General features: G+C 22.5%; 5 protein-coding genes across 5 annotated transcripts in view; 3 read left to right on the plus strand and 2 right to left on the minus strand.

Moving 5' to 3' along the window:
- Nucleotides 1–26: 26 nt before the first annotated feature.
- Nucleotides 27–1,430, minus strand: DDB_G0277547 (hypothetical protein; the record flags this gene model as incomplete). Its single annotated transcript, XM_637529.1, has 1 exon — nt 27–1,430. One exon carries the CDS (start codon nt 1,428–1,430, stop codon nt 27–29), a length of 1,404 nt encoding a protein of 467 aa, XP_642621.1.
- Nucleotides 1,431–1,871: 441 nt separating this feature from the next.
- Nucleotides 1,872–2,798, plus strand: DDB_G0277425 (hypothetical protein; the record flags this gene model as incomplete). Its single annotated transcript, XM_637530.1, has 2 exons — nt 1,872–1,894; nt 1,985–2,798. The coding sequence occupies 2 exons, from the start codon at nt 1,872–1,874 to the stop codon at nt 2,796–2,798; spliced, it is 837 nt and encodes a 278-aa protein (XP_642622.1).
- An 878-nt stretch (nt 2,799–3,676) lies between these two features.
- On the plus strand, nt 3,677–4,607 carry DDB_G0277423 (hypothetical protein; the record flags this gene model as incomplete). The annotated part of the gene is made up of 2 exons (XM_637531.1): nt 3,677–3,699; nt 3,794–4,607. The coding sequence occupies 2 exons, from the start codon at nt 3,677–3,679 to the stop codon at nt 4,605–4,607; spliced, it is 837 nt and encodes a 278-aa protein (XP_642623.1).
- Nucleotides 4,608–5,400: 793 nt separating this feature from the next.
- DDB_G0277421 (hypothetical protein) lies at nt 5,401–6,329 on the plus strand (the record flags this gene model as incomplete). The annotated part of the gene is made up of 2 exons (XM_637532.1): nt 5,401–5,423; nt 5,516–6,329. The coding sequence occupies 2 exons, from the start codon at nt 5,401–5,403 to the stop codon at nt 6,327–6,329; spliced, it is 837 nt and encodes a 278-aa protein (XP_642624.1).
- Nucleotides 6,330–6,867: 538 nt separating this feature from the next.
- DDB_G0277419 (hypothetical protein) overlaps nt 6,868–13,837 on the minus strand; it is a gene marked incomplete at both ends in the record, with an annotated part of 8,042 nt that continues 1,072 nt past the window's right edge. The window contains 2 exons of the mRNA XM_637533.1: nt 6,868–9,774; nt 9,859–13,837. The exon at nt 9,859–13,837 is cut by the window's right edge and continues 697 nt beyond it. Of these exons, the coding sequence (XP_642625.1) occupies nt 6,868–9,774; nt 9,859–13,837 (6,886 nt within the window). The remainder of the gene's footprint in view (nt 9,775–9,858) is intronic.

The raw sequence follows: 13,837 nt of genomic DNA on the forward strand, positions 1-13,837 counted from the left end.
CCTGAAAGTAAAATAAAATTAATTAATTAATCTCGAAAATGAATTTTTAAGTTTTTATTATTATTATTATTATTATTATTATTATTATTATTATTATTATTATTGAAATTATTAAAATTATTAATATTAAAATTATTCTTTAAATTTTTTGATAGTGATAAAAATGTTAATGAAATTGGTAATTTAATTTTTAATAAATTTTCAATTGAATAATTATTATTTAATATTAAATGAGTTAATGTTGATGGTAATATATTATCTTGATCAAATGGTTGATTAAAATTTATATTTTCTAAAAGGTTAAATATTTTTAAACCATTTGGTAATATGTTTGTATCAATTTTTGAATTGAAATAACCAATGATTGAAAATTCAATTAAACTTGTTAAACATTGTAATAATGAACCAATATAATAATTTAAATTTAAATTTAATCTTTTACATGTGAATTCAATCAAGTCAAATGCAATTTCAAATTTTTTAATTGAATTACTTGGTGATAGTATAGATGGAGTTAATGGTATTTGTAAATCATAAATTTGTAAATTCTCAACTGTTGATGGTATTGAATTTGGTAGAAATTTCATATCTTTTGAATAACATTCTAAATTTATTAATGATGGTGGTAGTGATTCATGAGTAATTTCTAATTTATTAGTATTATTATTTTCATTTTCATTTTCATTAATATAATACATCATAGTTAATGATTTTACATTTATTGGTATAACATTTTTAACAAGTTTATTACATTTTAAAATCACTTCTAAATTAATTATTGAATTTGGTAATACTGAAATATCAAAACCTTCTCTGTAACTATTTAATACTAAATTTTTAATACCATTTGGTATATCACCAATTTTTAAAATTGAATCACCATTATTCCACTCATTTATAAATGTTATTGATTCTAATGTACTTGGAAATTTAATTGTATCTTTTGAAATTTTTGGACATTTTAAAAATGTTATTTCTTTAATATTATTTGGAATTAAATAATCATTACCTTTACTATAATCAGTTTCATTAATTACAACATTTTTAACTGACTTAATTGTTGATGGTAATAGGAAAAGAGGAGTTGTGGAAACGAGTATGTTATTATTAAATGTTAAACTAATTCCAAATTCAATTATTTCAACTCCAAATGGTATTAAACAACTTGCAATATTTGAAATTGATTGTTCTTTAAATACTATTTTATTTAATACACCATTTTTATTATTTGGTAAAAAACACTTTTCATTTATTGATTCATTACCTTTATATATTAATGTTCTAATATATTCCTTATTTTCATATTCAATTAATGATGTTAAATTTAAAAATGTTACAATTTCATTTTTTTCATATAATAATTTAAACTCTAAAATCATTTTTAACAAATAAACATTTCTCCAAACCTTAAAAAATAATTTATCTTTCATTATTTGATTTTTTTTTTTAAGAATTTCAAAAGGAAGAGTTTGAAAAATTCATTATCGATTTCACAAATAATAAAATTTCAGTCCAATTTTTACAATTAAAATTTTTTATTTATTATTTTTCAATTTTTAGATTAGAGGTAATAAAAATAAAATAAAATAAAATAAAAAAAAAATTAAAATTAAAATTAAAAAAAAAAAACAAGATATTTTCATTGGTTAAAAAAAAAAAATATCTTTTTTATTAAAAAAAAAAAAAAAACATTCCAACTACATTCTTAAAAATAATAATTTTATTTTTTTAAATATTTCCAATTCTAAATCTATTTTATTTCTATTATTATTTTTTTTATTTTATTTTTTATAAGTATAAAATGTAAATTTTTTTTTTTTTTTTCCAATCAATTCAACAAACTTTAAACTAATCAATACAATAAATTAAAAATGCCTCTCGCTTTAACTTCAAGGTAAAAAAAAAAAAAAAAAAAAAATTATAATTCATTTAGTGGTTAATAATTTAAAATTACTAATTTAAATTAAATTTATTTAATTTATAGAAAATCATTAAAAGATAATGAAGAATCTTTAAAAACTAATTTAGCATCAATTGAAAAATCATTGGGTGAACCATTTTCAATTGAATTTGATTTTGAAGATATTATTACTAAATGTAATGATTCATGGGTTACTAATAGTTGTGGAAGTATCTTTTATAAAGATGTAGTTGGTAATCTTGCAAAGAATATGGTAAAAGTCGGTGCAGATTCATTAATTAAAGAAGCATTTTTAGCAGCTGTTCCAAATAAGAAATTTGTTTTTGTTTGTGCTGATGAAAAGTTGGAATCCTATTGGAAATATCAATTTGAGAATGGTGATTGTAGAATTTTATTCCGTCCAAAGATTTGTAACACTAATGATGTTAACACATTCAAATTAGAGACAATCATTCCATCTCAAGGTGTTTATACTTTAATGACTCGTTTAAATATTAAAACAAATGAACAAAAAATGAAAGATAATTTATCAGCAGTTAAAAAAGCATTAAAATCATCATCAGATTGGTCAATTGATGAATTATCATTAGAAACTGTTTATCCAAAAGTTGCCGACGACTTAAAGAATAGCTTTGGTCATATCTTTGCTGGTATCGTCGAAAAGGTCGCTGCAAATCTCGCCAAACGTTGTGCTGATGAAATGATCTTAGAAGCAGTTCAAGAAGCAACTACAAATCATACAATCGTTATTAAACATGATGCTAACTTGAACGCTCATTGGTCATGGTCATTTGAATCTGGTAATATCGTTATCACTTTCAAATCTGTAACCAATACTAACGATGTTCAAACATTTGATTTCATTAAATTATTATAAATAAATAAAAAAAGCTATTAATATTATTAAACACATTGTTAAGAAATAAAAAAGAAATTAAAAAGTATTAAAAGGTGATTGTTTGTTGATTTTTTATTTGTTTATTTATTGTTTATCATTTAAAAATTAATTTAGTGTTTTAAATTATCAATTTCTATTCATATCTTTTTTTTTTTTCTCATTTAACTGAATGGATGGAATTGTTATTATTTTTCAAATTTATTTTTTAAAGTCTTTTTTTATTTTTAATAAACTTCGATATGTTAAACTATTTTTTATTTTAAACCGTTTAATACAAATAATTATAATAAATAATTGAAATATATAACAAAATAAATTAAAATTAAAGATTAAATTCTATTGTCAATTTTTTAAAAAGAGTGTATAATAATAAAAAAAATAGTATAGATAAAATATTAAGTAGATATGTGATTATCTATTTTTTTTTTTTTTTCATTTGGAAATTTAGACAATTCAAACACTATGTTATTCATACATCAAAAATTAAGATATTATTTTAGTTTTATTTTTTATTTTTTTTTATTTTTTATTTTTTTTAACGATACCCCTATAAAAAAAAAAAAAAAATAAAAAAAAAAAAAATAAGATATTTTTAAAAAAAAAAAAAAAATAAAAAAAAACAAGTCCAGATATTTTTTTTTAAAAAAAAAAAAAAAAAATCATTCCAATTACATTCTTGAAATTAATAATTTTATTTTTTATCTAATATTTTTAAATATTTCTGGATTTTTAATCTATTTTTTTTCTATTTTTATAAGTATAAAAATGTAAATATTTTTTTTTTTATTATTATCAAATAATTCAAAACAAAAACCTTAAACTAATAATATTTAAATATTAATAAAAAAACATTTAAAATGCCTCTCGCCTTAACCTCAAGGTAAGAATTAATAATAAAAATAATAATAATAATAATGCTTCATTTAATAATTAATATAAATTTTAATTAATAATTTAATTTATTTTATTTTTAGAAAATCATTAAAAGATAATGAAGAATCTTTAAAAACTAATTTAGCATCAATTGAAAAATCATTGGGTGAACCATTTTCAATTGAATTTGATTTTGAAGATATTATTACTAAATGTAACGATTCATGGGTTACTAATAGTTGTGGAAGTATCTTTTATAAAGATGTAGTTGGTAATCTTGCAAAGAATATGGTAAAAGTCGGTGCAGATTCATTAATTAAAGAAGCATTTTTAGCAGCTGTTCCAAATAAGAAATTCGTTTTTGTTTGTGCTGATGAAAAGTTGGAATCCTATTGGAAATATCAATTTGAGAATGGTGATTGTAGAATTTTATTCCGTCCAAAGATTTGTAACACAAATGATGTTAACACATTCAAATTAGAAACAATCATTCCATCTCAAGGTGTTTATACTTTAATGACTCGTTTAAATATTAAAACAAATGAACAAAAAATGAAAGATAATTTATCAGCAGTTAAAAAAGCATTAAAATCATCATCAGATTGGTCAATTGATGAATCATCATTAGAAACTGTTTATCCAAAAGTTGCTGACGACTTAAAGAATAGTTTTGGTCATATCTTTGCTGGTATCGTCGAAAAGGTCGCTGCAAATCTCGCCAAACGTTGTGCTGATGAAATGATCTTAGAAGCAGTTCAAGAAGCAACTACAAATCATACAATCGTAATTAAACATGATGCTAACTTGAATGCTCATTGGTCATGGTCATTTGAATCTGGTAATATCGTTATCACTTTCAAATCTGTAACCAATACTAACGATGTTCAAACATTTGATTTCATTAAATTATTATAAATAAACAAAAAAAGCTATTAATAATTAAAACACATTGTTAAAAAATAAAGAATAAATTAAGTATAAAAAGGTGATTGTTTGTTGATTTTTTTTTATTTGTTTTTTATTGTTCAAAGTCTTTTTTTTTAATAATAATCGATATGTTAAACTATTTTTTATTTTAAACTCCTTTAAATACAAATAATAAAAATAAATAATTTTATCCAAAAAAAAAAAAGAAAAAAAAATGAATTATAATTCATTGTGTAACAAAATAAATTAAAATTAAAAATAATATCTTATTATTATATTTTAAAAAAGAGTGTATAATAGATAAAAAACTAAAAAAAGTATTGATAAAATATTAAGTAGATTATCTTTTTTTTTTTTTTTTTTTTTTTCTTTTTGAAATTAAGATAATTCAAACACTATTTATTCATTACATCAAGTATTATAAAGAATTAAAAGATATCATTATATTTTTCTTTTTTTTTTTTTTTAACGATACCCCTATCCAAAAAAAAATAAAAAATAAAAAAAAAAAAACAAAAAAAAATAAAAAATAAAAAAAAAATAATATAAAAACCAAAATCCAGATATTTTTTATAAAAAAAAATCATTCCAATTACATTCTTAAAATTAATTATTTTATTTGTTATTTAATATTTTTAAATATTTCTGGATTTTTAATCTATTTTTTTTCTATTTTTATAAGTATAAAATGGAAATTTTTTTTTTTTTAATTATCAAATAATTCAAAACAAAACAAACTAATAAATAATATTTTAATAATAATAAAAAAAAAACTCTTAAAATGCCTCTCGCCTTAACCTCAAGGTAAAAATAAATAATAAAAATAAAAATAATAATAATATTTCATATAAAAATTAATAAAAATTTATTAATAAATAAATTTATTTTATTTTTAGAAAATCATTAAAAGATAATGAAGAATCTTTAAAAACTAATTTAGCATCAATCGAAAAATCATTGGGTGAACCATTTTCAATTGAATTTGATTTTGAAGATATTATTACTAAATGTAACGATTCATGGGTTACTAATAGTTGTGGAAGTATCTTTTACAAAGATGTAGTTGGTAATCTTGCAAAGAATATGGTAAAAGTCGGTGCAGATCCATTAATTAAAGAAGCATTTTTAGCAGCTGTTCCAAATAAGAAATTTGTTTTTGTTTGTGCTGACGAAAAGTTGGAATCCTATTGGAAATATCAATTTGAGAATGGTGATTGTAGAATTTTATTCCGTCCAAAGATTTGTAACACAAATGATGTTAACACATTCAAATTAGAAACAATCATTCCAACTCAAGGTGTTTATACTTTAATGACTCGTTTAAATATTAAAACAAACGAACAAAAAATGAAAGATAATTTATCAGCAGTTAAAAAAGCATTAAAATCATCATCAGATTGGTCAATTGATGAATCATCATTAGAAACTGTTTATCCAAAAGTTGCAGATGATTTAAAGAATAGTTTTGGTCATATCTTTGCTGGTATCGTCGAAAAGGTAGCTGCTAATCTCGCCAAACGTTGTGCTGATGAAATGATCTTAGAAGCAGTTCAAGAAGCAACTACAAATCATACAATCGTCATTAAACATGATGCTAACTTGAACGCTCATTGGTCATGGTCATTTGAATCTGGTAATATCGTTATCACTTTCAAATCTGTAACCAATACTAACGATGTTCAAACATTTGATTTCATTAAATTATTATAAATAAACAAATAAACAATAAAACATTTTAAAAAACGAGTAATAATAAAATATGTTCAAATCTTTCGAAAGATTTTAATTTTTTTGACATTATTTATTTGGTTTGATTCGATTTTTTTTTTTTTTTTTTTTTTTTTTTTTTTTGTGCACTTTTATCTATAAAAATAAAATTATACATTACATAATTTACCTTTTTCTAATCAAAATATAATTTATTTTTTAATTATTGGTCTGTGAAAATAAGCAGATTTTTTTTTTCCCAACTGTAGTGAAAATTTTCAGCAGTGCAGGGAAAAAAGGGAGTTTAATACCTGATGGCAGTAATGGGTTAATTGGCAATTGTCTATCAATTGTTTCATTTGGAAATTGCAGGACTGATAAAATAAAAAAATAAAAATTGTATATTAACTTTAAAACGTAAAGATATTTAATATACAATATAAATATTTTAAAAAATCAATAAAATAAAAATAATTTATTTATTTTCTTTTTCTAAATATATATATAAAAGTATTTTTAACTATTGTTATTATTATTATTATTATTTATATTTATTATCCATTTCTAATTTTTTATTTGGATCAATTTGATTTCTAACACCAAGTAAGGTTTTTGAAACTCCTTCAGTTATACCAATCATTGGACGAATAATAGCAATTGGAACCGCTTGAACTATTGATTTCACATAACCTTTTGTTCCTTTTTGATGATATTCTTTCATTGGTATAGCAATGATAGTGTGGGCGGCAGATTTTAATTCTCTAGATACACTTTCGTATGCATGTTGAATACCTTCTTTTGTATCATTTGGTTGATCTGAAAATTTACTAATTCCATGATGATTTTGTAAATGATGATTTAATGATTGAATTGAAGCTGGTGACAATTGTTGTGTTGGTGAATTAAATGAATGAAGAATTGATTGATGATTTTTAAATCTACCATGTGATGATGATGAATGATGTTTTTGAGTTGATGATGATGATGATGATGATTGGTGATGATATTGAGAATGTTGATGTTGACTATGATGTTGACTATGTTGTTGTTTTGGTGAAGATAATACATTATCAGCAGTTTCTAATAAACCTTGAGTACCAACAGCAACTTTTGCACCCATTGATAAAGTTTCAACAGTTAAATTTTTTAAAAATGTTGTTGTACCACGTTTTATACCTTTTAATATATTACCATCTTTTTTATATTGTTCATAAGGAAGTATTATTAAATTTGCTAAACCTTCACCGATATGAACCAATGAATTTAAACCCCTAACACCAGATACATAACCTAATAGTTGAGTTTGAATAATGTGTGGAACCCAAATTTTTGCGATTTGATTAAACAAGGCACTCCAACCACCAACACCATTAAGTTTTAATTTAGAGAGATTAAAAATGGCTCCCTCCAATGGTAAAAGATTTAAAAGTTCAGCATAGTTACCAGTAGTGAGACTATGATAATCAACTTTTTTAGGTTTATAATCAACCTTTAATCTAATTGGTAAAATTTCAACCGATTGAAAGTAGGTAATCTCTTGTGATTCTTTATCTGTAGTTTGTGCTTTATCCTCTGGTATTGATCTACTTATAGTTTGTGATGATGATGATGATGATGATGAATTCTTTTTAATTGGAATTGGTGTTACATTTGAACTAGTTGTATTTATTGATGATGATGATGATGATGTTACAGATGATATTGAATTTCCACCTGATGAATTCAAAAGTGATGAAGATGAAACACCTGGTGTAAAAGTTTGACTTGTAGATAATGGTGAAATAATTGAACTATTTGGTGAAATTGATGATGTTACTGTTGTAGTAGTATTGGTAGTTATCGATGTTGTTGTAGTTGTAGTTGTTATATTATTAATTTTTGGTGAAACATTTTGAGGAGATACTGAAGTATTATTATTATTATTATTATTTGTAGATCTAGGTGATTCAATAACTATTGATGGTTGAATTGGTGATGGTGATGAAGGTGGTTTATATGAGAAATAATTAACCATAAAAGAGACAGTATCTTGATCAATATTAAATCTAATTGGTAAAATTAAAACTTTTAATCTATTCTCTTGAAGTAATGGTCTGGCTAAATCTGGTCTAACAGTTTCAAATAGAATCTTTATCATTGGTGACTGTTGATATCTGGTAACATTTGTATCGGAACATAAGAATTTATTCCAAAGTGAAGTTGGTATATGATCCATTATTGTAACATCAGAAATATGTAATGACATTCTTTTAGCATACAATTCATTATCATCGAATCTATCAATTCTAATATTTACATTTGATAAAATAAATTCAACAAAACAATTTTGATCTCTACCAGATTTATGTTGAGGTTGTTGTTGTTGTTGAGATTGTTGTTTCTCTTTTCCACCAGCGAGTGAAGAAGGTGAAGATGGTTCAATGATTGTTGATTCTCTTTCCCAATCTAAACCTTTGAAAATTTTTATAGACAAATTCATCTTCCTAAATGACATTTTACTTGCAGATTTTGGATAATGTGATGGTAATGGACAATCTTCTGATGGGTCTTCATCTGGATTTGATATATAATTTTCAACAGGTTCAATTGATTTATTTTGATTTGTTGAATCAATCCAAGTTACTGATCCATCATTAACTGAATTAAATTGTTGTTGTTGTTGTTGTTGTTGTTGTTGTTGTTGTTGGTGTTGCTGTGGCTGATATGATGATGATTGTGTTGGTTGTTGTTGTAATTGAATTGAAGGTGGATCAATATCATTATAAAAATCTCTATGAGGATACATTTGAGTAGTTGATGATGGTGGATATGTTTCTAATTTATCATGATCATAATCTTCAATCATAATGCTACCCATTATTGGTAAATTACTAAATGAACCAGTATGTGATGAAATGGTATCATGAATTTCATTAATCATTTGATTCTCTGAACAATTTGATTCAGTCTCTGATAATTTACTATTTGAAGACATCATATCCAATGGTGAATAATATTCATAAACTGATGAACTACCATCATCATCACTAAAATCATTATTTCCATCACCTCTTAATACTTCTTCAAATTCGAAATTAATTGCACCTGGTACTAATGGAGATGATGATAAATTTGAATTATTATTATTATTATTATTACTACTATTGATAGTGGGACCTCCAGATGGGGATGATGATAAATTTATATTATTACTAGAATATGACTGTTGTTGTTGCTGCTGCTGTTGTTTTTGAAGTTGTTCTGCTGTTTGTCTAAATGTATCTTCATTAATTAAAATATCAATACTCTCTTTTAAATTTAATTCTGAACCAATACCTTGAGTAATTATTAAATCAGCAACTTCTGCAATTGGTAAATCAAATCCCAAGAAATTATTAATTAATTGATTTAAAATATAAAATGAATCTGAACATGCATTAATTGATAATAAATTATGATTATAATCGATCTATATAAATATATAAAAAGATATGGGGTTAATAAATATATTAAAAATTAAAAAATAAAAAATAATTAATAGATTTAAATATACCTTTAATGATGGATAATGATCATTATCACTACTATTAGTAATATCAAATTCTATATAATCTAAATGTACAACTGGTACATAACCTAAATATTTCCAATAATTTAAAATTGAGTTTGAAGAGGAAGATTTCGAATTTGGTTTATTTAAATTTAAAAATTGAATATCATCCATTACATAAATATAACTATTTTGACCTATACATGAAAAGAATCCACTTGTTGGTATTTTCAACTTAACATCTGAAAAGAATAAAACTGCTGCTGATGATAAATTATCTGATGGTGTATATGAAATTGAAGTATCAACGAAATTAATAAAATATCTTGATTGTGTATTATTTACTTCTTCTTCTTCTCTATTTTTTAATAATTCTTTTTTAATTTCTTCTTCTTTTCTTCTTTTTTCTTCTTCAATTTCTTCTTCTTGTTCTTTTTCTTCTTCTTTATCCTTTGGATTTTCATTAGATGTTGTATTATTATTATTATTATTATTATTATTATTATTATTATTATTATTATTATTATTATTATTATTAGTTGAATCATTAAAAAAGTTTGAAATTCTTGAATACCATTGTGTATTTAATTTATGATAAATTGTTACACCTTTAAAAACAAAAGAATAAATATTACCATGAATATTATCATCTAAAAAACCAGTGGTATCTCTATTGAATGAAATTGTTACTGATATCATTTGATCGGTTGAATTTCTTTCTTGGGAAATTGTTTTAAAGATTATTGGTAATGGTTTATTATCTTTTGAAGTTAAATTTAATTCTGTCAATTTAACTTTACTAACCATTGAACTAACAAAACTAATATCCCTTCCATAATATTGAGAAACATTAAAAATTTCAAACTTTTCAAAACTTAATTCATATTGATACCATGGTTGTTGTTGTGGTGGTGGTGGTGGTGGTGGTTGGTATTGTTGACCCTTTATATTATTACTACTATTATTTCTACTATTACTAAATGAAGATTTTGGAGCATCTTCTTGAATTATAAAAGAACCAGAATTTATTACAACCATCAATGAAAATAAACTAACCTCTTCAATTGGTGAAACTACACTACTTGGTGTCGCTGTTGAATAATTATTATAATCATTATTATTATTGTTGTTATTATTATTATTAAAACTTTTAACTTGTGGTGAACCATTTTTAGATCTTGGTAATATGTGAGGCATATCAGTTGGATTATATAAATTACTATTACTATTTTTAGAACTTGGTGTAGTTGGTAATGAAGTATTAGGGGTATACATTGGTGTTGAACTTGTTGAATTATTGCTATTATTATTATTATTATTATTATTATTATTATTATTATTATTATTAATGAATGATGACACTGAAGATTTTGGTATTGTAGTATAATCAATTAATTTACTATAGGATTGTGATAATTGAATTAATGATTGATATTGTGATTTTGTTAATTTTAATTGAAGGAATGGTATAATTAAATAAATTGCATATCTTGATGATTCAATTGAGGAATGTCTAAAAATATTTATTTCCTCTTGTTCAGCTTCGTCTGGCCAACTATCAAAAACACCCTCACTAGTTGACACAAATGTTGAAAATGGACCTTTATGTTTTTCTGATGATTTTGAAAATGGATTAAAATGTGAAAAGTTTGGACTTGTATTACCTTGTTGATGTTGCTTTTGTTGTTGTTGCTGCTGTTGTGATGGTGGTTGTGGTTGTTGCTGTTGTTGTTGTGGTGGTATTGGTGTTGGTGTTGGAGGTGATGGTAATTGTGGTTGAGGAATATTTTGAGGTATTTTAACATTATCTTCACCTTCAATATCATACATATCGATATCGTCATTGGTCATTTCAAATATGTCACTATCGTCATCTATATCATCATAACTATCGTCATTGGTGATAATATTAGCACCACTACCACCACCACTATAATCTATATTATCTATATCTTCTTTATCTTCTTGACCCTGTTCTACATCTTTTTCTATACCATTATCTTGATGATCATCAACATCTTTATTACTATCATTACCTGTATTTTTATTATTTAATAATCCTCTTACAGTAATTTCAATTGGAACTGGATTAAAAGAGTCTGAATCATTTTTAGTTATAATGTTTATAATACTATTGATATTATTATTATTATTACTATTATTATTATTATTATTATTATTATTATTATTATTATTATTATTATTATTATTATTATTATTATAATTATTACCACTTGTATTTGTATTGATATCCTTTAAAAGTAATGATAAATTTTCAAAATCAATAAACCATTTTACATCTGGTATATCCTTAATTATATTTGAGTTTATTTTACATTGAGTGAAGCTAATTTCCAATTGATTGGTTAATAATTTCAAATTCTTTTGAATTTCAAAAAATGTTGATTTAAATTTCTTTTGATCTTTTAAATCAATAACCAAAGAATTTGGTATAAATTCAAATGAAGGAAATTTAACTTTAAACCTAATCACTGAACTTTGTAATGAAAATTGAATTGATGATGATTCAATTTCATCTTGTTCTTCATCATTATTATCATTATTATTATTATTATTATTATTATTATTATTATTATTATTATTATTATTATTATTATTATTATTATTATTATTATTATTATTATTATTATTATTATTATTATTATTATTATTATTATTATTATTATTATTATTATTATTATTATTATTATTATTATTTGATTGGGTAAGATTTTCTTTATTATTTTCATTATTAATATTATTATTATTATTATTAATTTGATTATTTTTAAAAGAATCACCTTCATGATAATAATATTCATCACCATCTTCATCAGAATCATAATAATCAACTTCATGTGGATAATAATAATCACTTGATTGATGTTGTCTTTGATGTTGTAATTGTTTTTGTTTTTGTAATTCTTTTCTCTGTAATCTTAATTGTTGATCTTTTTGTTTCTTTAGAATATTATTTTTAATTATATTTTGTTTTTCAATTCTATTTAAATAAAGTTTATGTAACCTTTTCTCTTCTTTTATTTCTTTTTCAACCTTTTTCATTTCACTAGTAAAAGAATTAAAAAATAATAATAAAAATGGATCCATAATTAAATTTAGTTCATCTTTAATTTGAATATCTAATATCATATTTGATTCTTCAAAAATTATATTACAATTAAATTCATTAATCTGTTGTTGTTGTTGTTGTTGTTGTTGTTGTTGTTGTTGTTGTTGTTGTTGTTGTTGTTGTTGTTGTTGTTGTTGTTGTTGTTGTTGTTGTTGTTGTTGTTGTTGTTGAATTTGTAATGGTGGTGAATAAGATTGATTACTATTATTATTAGTATTAGAATTAACTAATTTATTTAAAGAATTTGAAGATAAATTTGATACAATTGATGATGAAGATGAATTTGGTGAATTTGATGAAATTGGCATTTTTATAATTTCTAAATTTATTAATTCACCACAAGTACTATTAACATTATAATTTGTTATTAGTAGTTTTGAAATTGTTAAATTCATTTTCTTTATTTGATTTTGTTGTTTTAAACTATAATTAATATCAAATAGTTTAAGTGCTAAATAATCTCTTTTTGGAGGTTGTGGTGGATTTAATTTATCTATAACCATCATTGGTATGAACTCATTATAATAATTCTCCTTTCTATCCTTATGTATATATATTTTAATTGATTGCCATTTTAAATTTAAATTAAATAATTGATTTGAACTATTTTTTGATATAGATTGTCTTTTTGTTTTAATGTTTGGTATTGAATTTGTTGTTGTTGTTGTTGTTGTTGTCGTAGTTGTCGACTTTTGAATTGGTTTATTAAAATTTGAAATAAAACTATCAATAATCGATAAATGATATGGTGAAAGTACAATAGTCCATTGTTTAAAAAAACAATCAACCAAAAACATTGGTAATTCATTATTATTTGTATTTGTATTTGTATTGGTTATTTTTATTGGTTGT

Source organism: Dictyostelium discoideum (assembly GCF_000004695.1).
Source record: "Dictyostelium discoideum AX4 chromosome 2 chromosome, whole genome shotgun sequence".
NCBI lineage: Eukaryota > Evosea > Eumycetozoa > Dictyosteliales > Dictyosteliaceae > Dictyostelium > Dictyostelium discoideum.